Source organism: Pinus tabuliformis, chromosome J, assembly GCF_031772625.1.
Source record: "Pinus tabuliformis cultivar Carrire ecotype Pingquan chromosome J, CPIR1, whole genome shotgun sequence".
NCBI lineage: Eukaryota > Viridiplantae > Streptophyta > Pinopsida > Pinales > Pinaceae > Pinus > Pinus tabuliformis.
The window spans coordinates 258,474,899-258,491,781 of record NC_142295.1 but is presented as its reverse complement, the minus strand read 5'-3'; the positions used below and the strand labels follow the sequence as shown (position 1 = coordinate 258,491,781).

The 16,883-nt window shown below is 36.8% G+C and overlaps 1 protein-coding gene across 4 annotated transcripts in view; it reads right to left on the bottom strand.

Annotated features, from left to right (window-relative positions):
- The window catches only part of LOC149226756 (alpha,alpha-trehalose-phosphate synthase [UDP-forming] 1-like), a 168,260-nt gene that overhangs the window by 43,155 nt on the left and 108,222 nt on the right, over positions 1–16,883 (bottom strand). For 2 of the 4 annotated variants that reach the window (XM_089377593.1, XM_089377591.1), the window contains exons 9-12: positions 10,059–10,238; positions 9,858–9,980; positions 9,512–9,599; positions 9,261–9,406 (exon numbers count right to left, since the gene is read on the bottom strand). In XM_089377593.1, the coding sequence (XP_089233719.1) occupies positions 9,261–9,406; positions 9,512–9,599; positions 9,858–9,980; positions 10,059–10,238 (537 nt within the window). The remainder of the gene's footprint in view (positions 1–9,260; positions 9,407–9,511; positions 9,600–9,857; positions 9,981–10,058; positions 10,239–16,883) is intronic. The other 2 variants (XM_089377592.1, XM_089377594.1) reach the window with 2 other exon arrangements.

Genomic DNA, 16,883 nt, shown 5'->3' with positions numbered 1-16,883 from the left:
ATTTTACAGCTATAAATAGGTCTGATGTTTAGGTAGTTGTTTTTTATTGCATTTTCAGCCATTAGAAACTACTTGTTAAGCATCAAGCCTTTGTTGAGATTATCTTTTATAGGCTATTATTAAGTCATTATATCGTTTTACATGCTGTAAAATTGCATATCATTGAAACCCTAACTTATAACAATGCTTTCTAGTTTATTGAGGTTGGTGGAAAGTGCATTTGAACATATGTAAATCTTATCTAGACCTCCAAGGTTTTGTTGGGACCTTCTTCAATCACCGTTAAACTCCTATTGTTGAAGAATGTAACTAGGTTCGGTCTTCATAAATGTATTTGAGTCATAATGTAATGTACTTGTAAAAAGAATAAAGAAAAGAATTTTTATTATTATTATTATGACTTATTTAAGCATGGGTTTCATGCTTGGATCGTCATGTTTTAGGTCAAAGTCCCCATTGAAGACTTCTAGGATTTATTCTGAGTTAAAAGAGTCATCGTACTTTTAAACAGACCCTTCTTGGGCTTTTGAATCATGTAAAAAGGTTTAGTATTGAGTAAAATATGATTTATGTAACCTCCACACAAAGTCGGCCTAATGGAAATCAAGTCGGCCTAAAGGACACCTATTTGACCTCACCTAGAGCCTATAAAATGAAGGACATCGAATTCATTTGGAGCATCTCATCTCAAGCAAGTTCGATATCTCTAGTGAAGCTGGAAAAAGTGTGAAGTGGGTCAAGGAAGTCAAAAGAAGTGTGAGTTGGGTCAAGGCCAAAGAGAAAAGGAAAATCGATGTTTTGGTGGTACTCTCTCTCTCTCTTTCGTGCTTAGTTTGGGAGATTGAATTCTTTCAACTGTTGTTGCTTCCAGTTGTTTCCTAATGTTGTAAGTTGTTGCATAGTCGAAGTTGTCAGAATGGAAGTGTTGCTGCAAAGAGGTCAGAGATCTGGAAGGGCTAACTTGGTGTAGAGGGAAGGTTTGGTCTATGTCTAGGTTAAAGAGTCTCAAATAAAACTATTGAAGGAAGAGAATTTTTTACTGGGTTTTCCCCTCGAGAGGGGTTTTTCCCTGGCATAGTGCCTACATATTGTGTCTTGCATTTTTGTGATCCTCATACACAAATAAAATGGTAATTTCTTGATGAAAGATAAGATAATAAGGAAGTCAAAGAAGCCAACATAACTCACAAGTGATTATCAAGAAAGAGGAATCAAACCCTAATTTACTTGCACTGATTGCTCAACATGGTATCACAGCTAAGGTCACTTTGTTGGCTCAAAAGCAATGGACATGGATTCTCCCTCTTTGATAAACTATATGAGAATGGGTATCATCACTGCTGGAAGCTGGATCAAGAAGGTCATCCACTACTTATTCAACAAGGTCAAAAGTCAAGGGTTATTGGCTACTCTTATCGGTTCCCTTAGTAATGACAATGCATGGATCATTGATAATGGAGCATCAAGGCACATGACAGGAGAAATTAAACAACTTCATACACTATCAAAGGAGACATCTTCTCACGCAATGGAATTGGGTGACAACAAAAGGTATGTTGTTAGAGGCATGGGATCAACATTGTTGAAGCTACAAAATGGATCGAAGTCTCTCCTATAGGAACTCAAGCCTTGAGGATCTGAATGGATAATTTGAGGTACCATCTCAAGGAACTCAAGTAAGTATTGTCTATCAAATCATAGGTATGTAAACACAAGGTACGTATGCTCATAAACTTTTAGATTTTCAATATATCTAATCTTAAATGGTTCATACAATCCTTGTTTGTAGCTAGTCTCGGGTAAAGATTGCAATCCCTAGATAACATACGAAAGTCTCATATTAGAACCTTAATCCTTATCTTCTAGGGTTCACATGTAATCTAGGATGTCAAGCAAAAGTCCTAATATTAATTGAAGGAATAACTTGAGTTTCAATATTACCGGATTCCACCCTCCATGGTTATGTAGAAGATCTAACTTGAGAAATTGAAAGTATGATCTTCTACATACCATCGTTCTTGGTATCACATGTTTTGCTTGAAAGTATGTATTACAAGTATAAAAGATCATGGCTTAATACAAAGAGAACACTTCAAGGAATCCTTACAAGGTTTGTCAAGGAACATCTCCAAGTATGTCTTAGACTATACACCTTATAAAATTCTCTTAATATAAAAAGTACGTTCATCTTATTTTGAAATTTGTATTACTAACATCTTTTTGTCTAGCTTCCTTGAATCTTAAAGATTCTTGATTGGGTGATTCATCATTAGATAAATCTACCCTCCTCACATCCTTAATTGTTCTCATAGAACCCTAGAAAGGTTCTCTGGAAAACCCTAACTTAAGGGTATGCTAATGATAATGTGTGAAACCCTAATCTGCTTAGGGTTATTAAAAGAAAATGTTTGATGTTTTGAAGAAGTCTAAAATAACTAGTTGATGCTTTGATGATGTCTTGTTTGGGGTTTTGGTATGATTATGGAAACCCTAACTTGTTAGGGTTGAATGATAATGTCTAAAATCCCGAACCTTTGAAGTATTGGTAATTTAGGGTTTGCTATGTTCTTATATTGAAACCCTAGCTCATTAGGGTTTGGTGGAATATGTAAGAAAGACCCTTATAATGTCTTAGAAATGATTTCCTTGGCATGTGTGTTTGTCTGATAAAACCCACCTCTAATCAAGTTTGTTATATGTCTAACTCTTATTGATGTTTGTGAAGTTGGGTTTGACTAACACATGATATGAAATGCCTATGCATGATGATGAAGTCCTCGATGTATGAGTTGACCTATTTTCATGAATCCTTGGGTTCGGAACTAAGCCCTACTCGAAGTTTGTTTCTCTAGGATGATAGTATTTGTGCATTTTAGGGTTTTGGAGTTAAACCTTAGTAGAAGTAAAATCTTTGATATATGATGACAATGTGATTATTTGAGATTTGTGTAAGTTTGTTGAAATCTGAGTTTTAGTTGTGATTGATGTTTGATTAAGAAAATCTAGGGTTTGCAACAAACCCTAGTGGAAGCTAGTCATGTTATTGACTAAGTTGTGATTGGTTTTGATTGTTAAATCTCATGTATGAAATCTAGGGTTTGTATGAAACCCTAGTGGAAGTCTAACATATGAATTCTGAAAGTTGTTAGATACTTTGTAGATCTATATTTGTTTGAATTGTTTCTAGGGTTTGTTATATGTTGTAGTAGGGTATGTCATACCTTTGGAAGAAACATTGAAACCCTAGATGTAATGAAAGTTGTTATGATGAAGTAGTCTAGGGTTTATGATAAAGTCCCTAGCAAGATGTTGAAGAATATGTGTCTCTTGTTTGTAAGTTTGGGCATCTGATATATATATATAGTTAAATGCTTCCGTGATTTTGATATGGTTAACTTCATGCTTTTATAGATTTGGTTATACTTGTTATCTAAGTTGTGCAGGTATGTGAACTTCAAGATGGTGAAGATGTTCATAAAGAAAAGTTGATATGATAAGCATGATGTGAATGGTGATGATAACTCTGATGAAGGATGGAAGCCACAAAAGATTCTCCATTATCGTAAAGAAGAAGTAGAACTCCCTAAGTTAAGAAGGAACCTGGATGAAATCTCCTTGGGTTAAGAGGGAACCTAAATGAAAGAAATCTCCCTAGATTGAGAAGGAGCACAGATGAAAGAAATCCCCTTAGGATAAGAGGATGGTTGAGCATATTCCTTGTATAGGAATGATTAGATCCTCTCTGATTAAGAGGGAGTGACAGATATGATTCTCTACTTCATGTGTCATACACTAGACCAAGACTAACATCCATAAGTTTAGTGAAGGCCATGAGTAAGAGAAGAAAATTGGAGAATGTATTTTTAAACGCTGCTAAGATAAGAAAAGCCAGATTGATTTATGAAATATGTTGTTGCATGAGAAGTAGGAAAGGAAGATGCATGATTGAGGAATCTTCTGTCAAGATTCATTAGGAAAGCTCTAAGTCCTACTATGGAAAGTTGAGAAGCAACATCAAGTTGTCTAGAAGACCCCGAAGGTTTGTATTTGATTATGTACCTCTGAAAGTGTATTATTGATTGGGGTTTTGTTTGTACAGGTAAATCGCTCGAAGTTTTGATAGCATGTTGTTTACTGATCAGTTTGATTAGGAGAGATTTGTTGACGCTTTGCAAGTGAAGCATTGTCTAGGAGGACATCTGGTCGGCACTTTGTGTTGATTTCTAGGTCGCAAAGTAGGGAGGGTGGCATTGGTCGTAGAGCTCCAACCTTGGATACGCACCTAGGTCCTTGGGTTGGTGGTTAGAAAGTAAGCCTGATGGTACCTAGAGAGGATGAAAGCTTGAGTCCACCTTAGTCCCACTTGGATACATTGTCCTGGTCATGAATCTAGTATGTGGCATTGCGGTGCCTAAACTGTAGAGAAACCAGTGGATAGATTGCCCTGGTCAGGAATATAGTCCATGGCATTGCGTTGCCTAAACTCTTCATTGTTCATATAGTTTGAGATCTACCATTATAATTGTATATTATGAATACCTCCCTAGTTAAGAGGGAGTGTTGAAGAATGTAACTAGGTTTGGTCTTCATAAATGTATTTGAGTCCTCGTGTAATGTACTTGTCAAAAGAATAAAGAAAAGAATTATTATTATTATTATTATGACTTATTAAAGTATGGGTTACATGCTTGGGTCATCATGTTTTAGGACAAAGTCTCCATTGAGGACTTCTAGGATTTATTTTGAGTTAATAGAGTCATTGTACTTTTAAAGAGACCCTTCTTGGGCTTTTGAACCATGTAAAAAGGTTTAGTATTGAGTAAAATATGATTTATGTAACCTCCATACCAAGTCGGCCCAAGGGACAACTATTCGACCTTACCTGGAGCCTATAAAAGGAAGGAGATCGAATTCATTTGGAGCATCTCATCTCAAGCAAGTTCGATATCTCTAGTGAAGCTGGAAAAAGTGTGAAGTGGGTCAAGGAAGTCAAAAGAAGTGTGAGTTGGTTCAAGGTCAAAGAGAAAAGGAAAATCGAACTTTTGGTGGTCCTCTCTCTCTCTCTTTCGTGCCCTAGTTTGGGAGATTGAAGTCTTTCAAGTGTTGTTGCTGCCAGTTGCTACCTGGTGTTGTAAGTCGCTGCATAGTCGAAGTTGCTGGAGTGGAAGTGTTGCAGCAAAGAGGTCATAGATCTGGAAGCGCTAACTTGGTGTGGAGGGAAGGTTTGGTATATGTCTAGGTTAAAGAGTCTCAAAGAAAACTATTGACGGAAGAGAATTTTTTACTGGGTTTTCCCCTCGAGACGGGTTTTGCCCTAACATAGTGGCTACATCATGTGTTTTGTGTTTTTGTGATCTTCATGCACACATAATCTACTTGCATTGATTTCTCAACACCTATCACTCTCGAACCTTCCTTTATTGAAGATCTTTCCAGGTGATTTTTATCTATAAGATCTTTAGAGAGTGAAGTGAACAAAGTTTGTTCTTTAAATTAAATACTCCAGAAGATTTGGAATATGAAGATATCCATTGCGGATACAAATATTATATATTAAATGTATGAATATGAATGATACTACAAATGAGAGTGAGAGGCATGTTTATATACTAGGCAGGTGCCTCTTCATGGAGAGTCATGTCTCATTCAGACATGCCTCTTCAACCTAATTACTAATTAACTAATCATTATTTACAATTATTACCATTTACATTATTTCCTGTATATTTTATTCATAACATTGCCTCCCTCCTCAAAAAAGCTTTGTCCTCAAAGCTTGTTGATGCAATTGATCTCTTTTTCAGTTTTCGAATGTCTTCTTGTCTCGGTAATGTCATCTTCGCTGATGTAAGTTGATATGACCTTCTAAGTGATAAACAAAAATGTCACACTAAGAAGGGATCAAACCATCCTAGATTAATCTTTTGTGGAACCTTGTGGTTATTGGATACTTCGTGTGAATTGTTATCACAAGACTAAATTGTACTGACATTAGTAGTCTTCGAAACATAATTTTGTCCTTTATGTTTTGATTGATACAGATCCGTAGATTGCTTGTGGTGTCTATCAACGTGATTCAGATATAGATAAGGGGTTCTTTTGGTTTGGTTTTCCCTTATCATGCGTCAGGAATTTTCATGATTTACTTCAGAAACTAATGTTGTTAATTTAATCACAGATTCTTCACTTGAAATTTTCATCGTCTGAACTGCAACATCTGAATATGTTTCCCTTCAACTAGGTTGTCATCTTCTTGAGTTCTAATATTGACTGAATCAGTATTCATTCCTCTTTCTTCAAATTGGTCAGCTACATTTAAAGATTTCGATATGTTTTCCGTGTTGAGTTCTTCTAGTTTGTTTTTCAATATTTTTTTGTCATTTTTAAGTTTCTTAAATTGCGTCAATAATTTCTTGTTGCAGTCCTTGAGGCAAGTAACTTCTTCATTTTTGTCAATGGTGATTTTTTCAATTTCCCTTTGCATATTTTGTATTACTTTTTTGCTTTCTTGAGAAATGAATTTTGTGATATCTTGCATATCTTCTGGTGTTACAGAATCTGGGTTCATTGTAACATCCTGTAATGTTATCTTTTTCTTTTTGTATGAAAATGTCAAAAACTTCTTCATATTTAGGATAACAGATCTTAGTGATTCAATCCAGGGCAAACCCAAAATTATATCACTATTGTCGCAAAATAAGGTTTTAATGGTGAATTGCAATATAAAAGTATAGTCTCCAATACTTAGTTGTAGATTGCTTAAGTCGTATTGTTTGTCACTTGTGTCAACAAAACTCGTTTCAATTATATTTGATTCAGGAACCACTAATTGGTTAGCACATTTAGTACTAACATAGTTATTATTTTGAATAGGATCAATACAGATGATAACATCATTTCCCGAAAGTGATCCTTTGAGTTTGAATAGCGCACCGACACATATACTAAAAGTTTTAGGAAATATTTTCTCTTTCATTTCCGACATCGACTCAATTTCTTTCTCGTCAGTAATTGTCTCCATTTTTGCTTTAATCAAAATGAACTTGAGTTTTTCTTTAAATAACCTTTTCTAAAATATTACTCCCTTCTTTTTTATTATAATCCTCTTCCTTTTAAAAGGAATCATAAGATCTTTTTACAATAGGGTATAACTTGGCACTTAAATCCCTTTCTAAAAAGTGTTTGAACCTTATAACTCCTTATGTATTTCAAAAAGACAATTTAAATATTGTCTGAGTTGACTTTATATATATAAAATTATACTTCACTTGGTCCTTCCTTATAATTTTTAACGTACTCTCTTTATCTATATAGGTATATATCCCCTTTTTTAATTACAATGTTTAACTCCTTCAAACTTAAAGGTGCAATTAAGAGATATGACTCGTGAACGTACGGATGCGAGAGAATGTGTATGGACGCATTGGTCAACCTTTCCTCCCTCACCTGACTATTCTTCTCTAAGGTGGCTATAATTTTAATGTATAGATTATTTGGGCAGGAAAAAAAACAGTAGTGACTATACAGTGAATGGCTATCTATGTATAACGATGGCTAGAATTACGACAACATATATAGTGACTAGATATTACTTTACGGACTTGAGTGTGAGTAGCACAAACAGGTAGAGGGTGAATACCTGTGATGGCACAGATAGGTACGATGAATGTGGTTTTGTTAAAGGCTCTATACAGTGCGGTGGTGGTGGAGATAGTGATGGATGCAGGTGTCCTGGGGTCGGCGAGGGGCAGGGGTAGCGGAGGCAAGTAGTGTCGGAAGATAGCTTGTGGTGGGGTGTTGCCAGTGATGGAGGCGACATTTCGTGGTTGCAACGAACAGTGGATTATGGCGGTCCATCGATGGCCTGTTGGACGGTAGTGGTGGACGGCTTGTGTAGAGACCCACAAAGCAAATTTGTTGGCTAAGCAGTGGACCTAGTGCCGCAGATGAGGATGTGCGGCCAGCGGTGGAAATGGCGTTTGTGCAACCTGTGGGGTAGCGGTTGACATGTTTTTTCTTTTGTTTTTGTCTTTTAACTTTTAATTTATTATAATTTTCTTTTCTCGTGTGTGTGTGTGTGTATATATATATATATATATATATATATATATATATATATATATATATATATATATATATATTTATTTGTATATAATTTTTTTTCATATATTTTTTAACTCTTTTTTTATATATCCTTTTTTTCTTAACTATTCTAATGGCCAAAGGCATGTCAGCAGTATGGAAAATCTCCAGAAATTGGTAGCGAAACGCTTTAACGGAAACGATGTTGACGAATTTGATGGTCAAGGACCTTGATCGGCAAAGGTGGCTTTCTGAAACGGTTAAGCAACCTAGAAGACCGAACTGCTCTGATACCAAATGAAGCAAACAAAGTTCGTTTTTTCAATTAAATACTCCAGAAGACTTGGAATATGAAGATATCCATTGAGGATACAATAATATATATAAAATGAATGAATAAGAATGGTAATACAAATGAGAGTGAGAGGCCTATTTATATACTAGGCAAGGGCCTCTTCATGGAGAGTCATGTCTCATTCAGACATGCCTCTTCAACCTAATTACGAATTAACTAATCATTATTTATAATTATTATCATTTACATTATTTCCTATATATTTTATTCATAACAGAGAGTCATTTAACTTAGAATCCCTAGGTCACTTAACCTCTAGGTCTTGCTAGGGCCCAAGGAAGCCTCCCTTGTGGAGATAACATCTCACCACAAAACAACAAGAGAGGCCACTGAGGTGGCAGTGGTGGCTCATCTCTTTGTTGCCATAAGACCTAGGTTGCCTAGTGAGGTGTTGCACTAGGCCGCTAGATTTTGCAGTAATAGGCCCTATGATTTTTCTATAATATTTCTTTCAAATAAATGTAATCTACTCTGGAATTTTAAATTGAGTGAAAAAATTGGCCATTTTGAAGATGCTGCTAACGCCAACATGCTGCACCCCTCCTTGAGTGATAGGAAGGCAACTGCTAATCTGCTAGTTAAGGTCTATAATCTGCTCTTAAGTACTGTCCATAGACACCGCAATCACAGCAATCTCTAAGTCTATTTATTTGCTAATACTAAGTGACATAAAGAAGTAGATGTCTGCAGGAGACTGAACTAAGGAGATTAAAAAGAATAAACAAAAATAAACAGGAGAAATGAAAATGAATATGAAAAAAGAGCTGAAAAAATTTCCTCCTGATTGAATGTATCAGGGAGATCCAAGCCACTGGCACCGCACCTTAGAAACACCAACTGAACGGACCTCAACAGACCGGCTACCTTGAACAACATCAACAGCAGCATTTGATATCGGACCAGTCCATAAATGCTGTAACATATGACGTGCTTGAACTCGGCCAAATTCAACATCTGCAAAACCAAAAGCTAACACTTCGGGATTATTTAAGAAATAAAACATTCTTCAAGTTATAAAGCAGACAAAGGTTTCGTATAAAAGTGAGAAAACACAGGAAATCATAGAATAACTACCTGCATACTTATAGTTCCAAACCAAAGAAGTTTCTCGAACCTCAACATACGATCGAGGTGTCCTTTCTTTGAAATAATCAAAAACAAGCTGCAGATGGTACAGCCTCAGTTAAGTGGAGAGAAACTTGGCCTATACATTATCTTTGGATCATTTAGTTTTCTCCAAAATTATACTTGTTGTGCCAGTCCCAGACAGATAAACAGCCCTGAATCTCTAGAGAAGGATTTTCATTTTCAAAATTTCAAATTTCTATTAATTTCTTTAGAAAAAAATTGTTATTGGTACAGCACATGCTGGTGACCTGGTTGACCAACCTAATTTTAAACAAAAACTACAGGAACATACCTTTACACTCTCCATCCAGTCCATATTAAGATATTCTGGCATTGTGATCATCCATTCTCCTTTCGTATGGCGCAGAAACATACCATTTTCTGCTGCTAACCACATGTCGAGTTCGCCAAAATTCTATATGAATGTGTCATGTAAGTAGGAAGCTTAGGAAATATTTCACAATAACTATCTGAGTAAGGGTTGAGTTTATACCTCATCTAAGACATTTCTTTCACTTCCGCTAAGCACAACTATAGTAGTTTTTGGATCCTTACATAAAACTGAAAGGGTTTCACCCAGATCAGGATGCAAACGGAGCTTCATCTCTTTGATTTGATCATGACCTCTTCTACCAGGTGTATCAACTTGTGCAGTCATTGTTGCATTAAAACCCTGAGAAGAAAAATAATAAGCACACAAGAAGAAAAGAACATCCCAACAAATAATTCCTGCAATGATAAATTAGTCAAAACTGTATTTAACCGTATCTTTATTCTGAGAAGCCAATCTAATGTTATCACTGGCTTGCTTGGTTTTTCTTTAGGTCATTAGCTTTTTTTTGAATGGATTTATTTCTCTCACAGAGATATAAAGAACACAACAAAGGTCAAAGAATTCCCAGATGATCCAAAATGGCTCTTGACAAATGCGATATTTCTTTACTGATGCTCTGATATGGAGAAGAATATAATTTGGGACATCAAAAAATGGTCCAGACTTTGACAATTTTTAAGTGCTGAAGATCTGGCACATTTTTCGGGCTCTAAACACCAGTTTTTGGTCCTGCTACAGATAATGCTTACCAAAGGTCCAACCAAGCCAAAATGGAGCTATTATATGGACCTCACATCTCACAGTTATGGCCCTGGCAAAATCACCATCATTATTCCCCGACAGGCAAATGTGGAAGCCATGTCAGACCCGTATGACTCATCCATGCAGGGTTCATTATGCTTAGAGTCCAATAGAGATTTCCATAAGCATCGTAAAAAATTCTGAAACCCTAAACCTAATGCTAATTGCAGTCATTGAAAACCTAGCAAGTGGGGAAAACATGTCCAGCTTACTTTCTCTCCCATAATTGTTCCATATTATGAGCAGTAAATGTGGAGATTAAACTAGCAGAGCAGAGTGGGAGAAACAATTTATAGAGGATGGTGGTGGAACAGTCTCGTATCTTTGCAGCGAGTTTGGACCTCTCTGTAATCTGTATTGTGATCTCCCTTATATAAAAGAAGAAAAGCGCAATCCTTCATTTCTGGTTGGCGTTTCCCACATTGGATTTCCCAATGTAAATATTGTGTTTATGATGCTACACTGTGCACTGTGGTAGTTCTGTTTTTATTTATCAGCAGTTGAGAACCGAAAAGGCTGTAATTGAATAGTTCCATGTTCAATTTTCTGCAAAATCGCTAAAAATGTGAAGAGAATAGTTGCGCACCCAAGCATAGGCTCACTTTCATGACTGTAAGTTTAAGATCTGATTTGGTGAGCTGACAAACAGAATATCCAAGATGATTTACATATCACATTGGTATCAGAATCGGTTTTGTTTGGGCTTTTGTGTGAATAGAGTGCATTATATGCTTAGCCAGCTCAAAAAGTCAAAATCCAAGGGAGAGTTACACCCTGTAGATTTGGAGATCAGCATAAGAAGGGTTAAGAAGCAGTTGCAAGCCTCAGATATGTAGGATGAACTCAAGGAGAGGGCCATGGTAAGGAACGGGAGTTAAGATTTGCAAGGTTTGTGTTATGTAAAAAAATAATTAAGTCTATAATTATTAGTTAAACTATCACCAAGAGGCACCCGAGGCAATATTTAACCAGGGGCCTCCCACAATTGTATCATCATCATTCAATTTATTAAATAAATATATATTTATTATGTCAATTATTGAGTGTATCTGCTCCATCCTGTATCAGAGCGAGTTCGGTCTTCCGGCAAAATCGCTACACCAAGATGTCCGCTACATACAATATTGTCCGTTGTTGTAACCCTCTCACCACCCTCATCTCGTCCGTTGTTTCTGTCTTACACACGCAACACAATTCCACACTGGTCCATCATCGTTACACACCACTCCCTTCCGCATCCGCAACTCTTCCAATTCGGACATCCGCATCTCTCCCAACCGTTGTGACTAGCTTTCGTCCACCGCCCTGTTGTTGTGTCCCTATTCCTTCGACCACCAACCACCCATTCCGCATATTCTCCAAATTGCATCCCTTTCCTTCGCTCTCCCCTGACCACTGTCCAACCGTCTAACCCATTCTCCAAATCGACTTGACCATCGTCTGACTATCCGACACATTCTCCAAATCAAGTTGCGTTCAATTGATCCGAAGGTTATATAGTTATATAACTATAGCTAAGGTTATATAGTTTTATATATATAACTATTGTTATATTATTATATAGTTTTATTATTTTAAAAAAATAGGATCAAGTTAAGAAAAAGAGTTAAGCTGGAGAAATATACTCCACCTCAGACCTACTCGTTGTCTTCATCGATGTTGATGGTTGATTCAATAAAAAATTGATAGATCTCGAGGCTAAAGTGACCGGACATGGCAAAAAAATCGAATCACTCTAGGACACAACAAAGAGAATAGAGAGTCAGCTCGAGCAGAACAAGAATGAATTTAAAAAGGATCAGGTAGACCTTTCAGTTAAGGTGAATCAAGCAATGGTGATGTTGACCTGTATTTCTAACAGGATGAAGATTACACCGAATCAAATACCCTAGAATAATGAAGCTACTCAATATCTCAATTCTCCAGATTCGTCAAACTCACATGAGAAACCTGAATCTCTAAAGACATCTTCCATGCCTAATCAAGAAAATAACAACACGAATTTTCAAAATAAGTAGCTTTGGAATCTATACACCAATATGTCGTTTTCAAATCAATACCACTTCTTCGCTCTGTCGATAACTACATATCAACGAAGAGCAAAACTTGAGCTATCCAAATTTGACGATAACGAAAAATGCAGCGTTGCTTGGTTCAATAAAGCATAAGAATATTTCGAGATTTACGGTATTGACAATGATGACGAAAAGATTAGGCATGCTTCCATGCAAATGGAAGGCGAAGCATATAATTGGTATATGTGGTGGAAAAAGACAACACTTGCTATCAGTTGGAAGAAATTCAAAAATGCGTTCTTTAAAAGGTTCCAAGGTGTCAAGGAAGAAGAGTTCTTCTCAGCACTCACTAGATTGCAACAAAAAGGAGATGTGGACGAATACACTTGAGAATGGGAAACTTTAGCTACACGAGTACCTAGATTATCATAAACTCGTCTCATTCAATCGTACACCATGGGACTTAAACCCCATCTCCAGGCTGAGCTTGAGCTTCATGACATCACTTCTATAGAGGTAGCCAGACAGAAGGCAAAAGTTGCTGAAAAGAAACACGAAAAAATGCAGTGGTCGAAGGTTGAAAGAGTATATTCGAGACGAAGATTTTCCCAAGCCACAAACACGGATAACACAAAATATGTTCCACCACATCTTCATGAAAGAGAAAAAACTAACTTGGAAATGCAAAGAATGAAAGAGGGCAAGTGCAAACGTTGTGGCGAAAAATGGGACCCTAAACATAGGTGTGCTAAAACGAAAGAGACGAAGAACCTATATAAATGTGAAGCAACTAATGATTTAGATAGTGATGAATCAGACGTAGAAGAAATCGAAGATTCCCCATAATTCTCTTCAGAACTAGATGACGAGAGCATCCCACAAGTATCATTATCGGCTACGACAGGTATATCACAGCGCTAGACATCAAAATTATAAGTACATATCAAGAAGAACAATGTAATGGTTTTGATTGATACCAGTAGCACCCACAATTTTTCTGACTCAACCATGGCGAAGAGACTCAACATTTTCACATTCCCCATGCCCAACATGAAAGTCATGGTAGCTGACAGTAAAAAAATTGAAAAGGTAGGGAAATGCCATAAAGTCAAATTACAGATTCAAGACTTTAATCTATAATCTTCGTCTACACTGTACCATTAGGAATGGATGTGGTCTTGACTCTTAGGTATCCAATGGCTACAATCCCTAGGCACTTACTCTTCCAATCATCAAAAGCAATTTATAAAATTTAAATGGGAAGGGTAGAAATACAAGTTATATGGGTTCCAGCCACCTGAGAACCAAATTGTATAATCATCCCAGATGATGAAAATGATTTGGAAGGGAGCACCACCTTATGTAGTACAATGTCATCAATTAGAAATGTTAACTTTGAGTTTGGTCAACAAAGGAGCACCAGAAGTCCAAGAGCTAATTCAAAAGCACGAAAAAGTATTCCAAGACCTTCCGACGAAGATGCCTCCTCAAAGAGAAATCGAGCATACAATAAAAGCCAAAGCAGGATCAAATCCCATCAACATCAAACTGTATAAAAAGCTGAAATTGAGAGATTAGTCCAAGATCTTTTAAAGTGTGGCATCATCACAAAAAGTAAAAGTTCTATGCTTCTCCAATGGTATTAGTTCTAAAGAAAGATGGATCATTTAGATTATGCGTCGATTATCGAGGACTAAATAAAATAACAATTAAAAACAAGTTTCCAATTCCTTTTATCGATGAAATGTTGGATGAACTACATGGCGATAAATACTTCTCAAAATTGGACGTAAGGTCAAGGTATTACAAAATCAGAATAAGGTTGGAAGACATAGCAAAAACTGTGTTCTGAACACATGAAGGTCATTACGAATTTAAAGCAATGCCTTTTGGGTTAACCAATACACCAGCAACATTCCAAGCCACTATGAATGAGTTATTTCATCCATATCTAAGGAAGTTTGTGTTAGTGTTCATTGATGACATTTTAATTTACAATAAATCTTGGAAGGAGCACCTACAACATTTGGAGAAAGTTCTTACTGTATTAGAAGAGCATCAGTTCTATGCAGTGTTGTTAAAATCGCGATTTTTTCAAAAAATCGCGATTTAAACCATATGCCGATTGTATCGCGATTTTTATGGGTAAAAATTGCGCCTTTTTTTTTATACCGCTTTTTATCGAAAAAATCGCGATTTTTTGAAAAACTCGCGATTTTTAATGAAAAAATCGTGAAGGGCGCGGGCAGCGGGCTTTTATATGGCAAATTCGATTTTTTTTTAATTCATTGTGTTGTCGCCGCGCGGAGGAGGAGGAGAAGAGGTGAGGGAGAGGAGCTGAAGGGTTTCCGTCGGATTTGGGAGCGAACCCAAGCGTTTTTAGGAGGAATCCAAGACAAGATCACCAATTTGTCCATAAAAAAGGTATGTAGATTAATTTTTTTTTGTTTTGCTTCTATAAAAACTTTGTTTTTCATTGTTTTTAAAGAATTTTTTGAAATTTTTCATTGATTTGGGATGGGTAATTTGTTATGACTATGAGAACCAATTTTTTATTTTTATTTTCTCATTTTTTTTAAACATTGTTTATTTTTTTTGAATTTTCATTGTTTTTTCATTTTTGGCATTTGCCATTGGCATTTGGTTGGGTAACTTGGGTTTGGAAATTGGGATTTTGGAAATAATTAACTTGTAATTTTGTAAATGCTAAATTGTAATTTGTATTATGTAATCCTAAATTCCTATTTCCTAATCCTTATTTTTCCATAGGTTTGCAAATTCAAAATTCAAAAACAAACATGCCAAGGAAATTGGATCCTTTCTGGGAATATGGTGAACCTAAAACTCCGAATGATAGACAAAACTTGTATTGCAAGTTGTGTGGAAAGGAGATATTCGGGGGGGTGTACAGGTTGAAGTTCCACCTTGCACAAATCCCTGGACGTGATGTGGGGCCCTGTCTAAAAACAAATGCTGAAATTATCCAAAGAGCCATGAGAGCATTGGGAGAATTAGAGCACACTAGAGATGCCAAAGAAGAACTCAAAAGGCAACTAAAAAGGTCAGCTGAAGGAAGTGGGCCAAGTGGCACTGGTTCTACTGCAGCGTCAGTCAATCCGGTAGCTGCATCATCATTTTTTGTTCCTCGAACCACACCTGGTGCACAACCAACTATCGGTTCAATGCTAAAAAGAAATGAAAAAGAACAAGCTGACAAGTTGATGACAAAATTTCTCCTCTGGAGTGATATTCCTTTCAGCATTGTAAGGAATAATCCATTTTTCCAACCTACTGTTGATGCTATTGCCAGTGTTGGTCCGGGGTACAAAATCCCTTCTCTTCATGATTTCAGAGGTCGGCTTCTTCAAGATGAAAAGCGTGACTGCACCCAAAGATTGGAGGATTTTAGGGCATCATGGGCACAAACAGGATGCACTGTTATGTCAGATGGTTGGACCGACCAAAAGGGGAGAACCCTTATAAACTTCTTGGTTAGTTGTCCCCAGGGGACTATGTTTATCAAATCTATTGATGCAACTCATCAAATCAAAGATGCAAGAACTTTATGTGATTTGCTGGATGTGTTTATTTTGGAGGTGGGTGAAGAAAATGTTGTCCAAGTCATAACGGACAATGCTGCAAATTATGTTGCTGCTGGTAGAATGCTTATGGACAAGCATCCTACTTTATTTTGGACACCTTGTGCTGCCCATTGTATTGATTTGATGTTAGAGGACATAGGGAAAATTCCCTTTGTCAAAGAGATTGTTGACTCATCAAAAAGCATCACAAAATTTATTTACAATCACACATCTGTGCTTAGCTTGATGAGACAATGCACCAACAACAAAGAGTTGGTGTGCCCCGCCATTACACGGTTTGCGACGAGTTTCATATCTCTTCAATCCCTCTTGAATTCTATGTGGGATTTGAAGAGAATGTTTCTTTCAGAGGAGTGGCGAAGCACGCCAATGAGCCGCAAACCAGAAGGAGAGGCCGTGTGCAGACTTGTTTCATACCAAGAAGACTTCTGGGCGGGAGTGCAGGAGGTGTGCGCTGTCACTGAACCTTTGGTAAAGGTTCTTCAGTTGGTAGATGGTGAGAAGCCCGCAATGGGCTATTTGTATGAAGCCATGGACAGGGCCAAAGAAGCCATTCGGTCCTACTA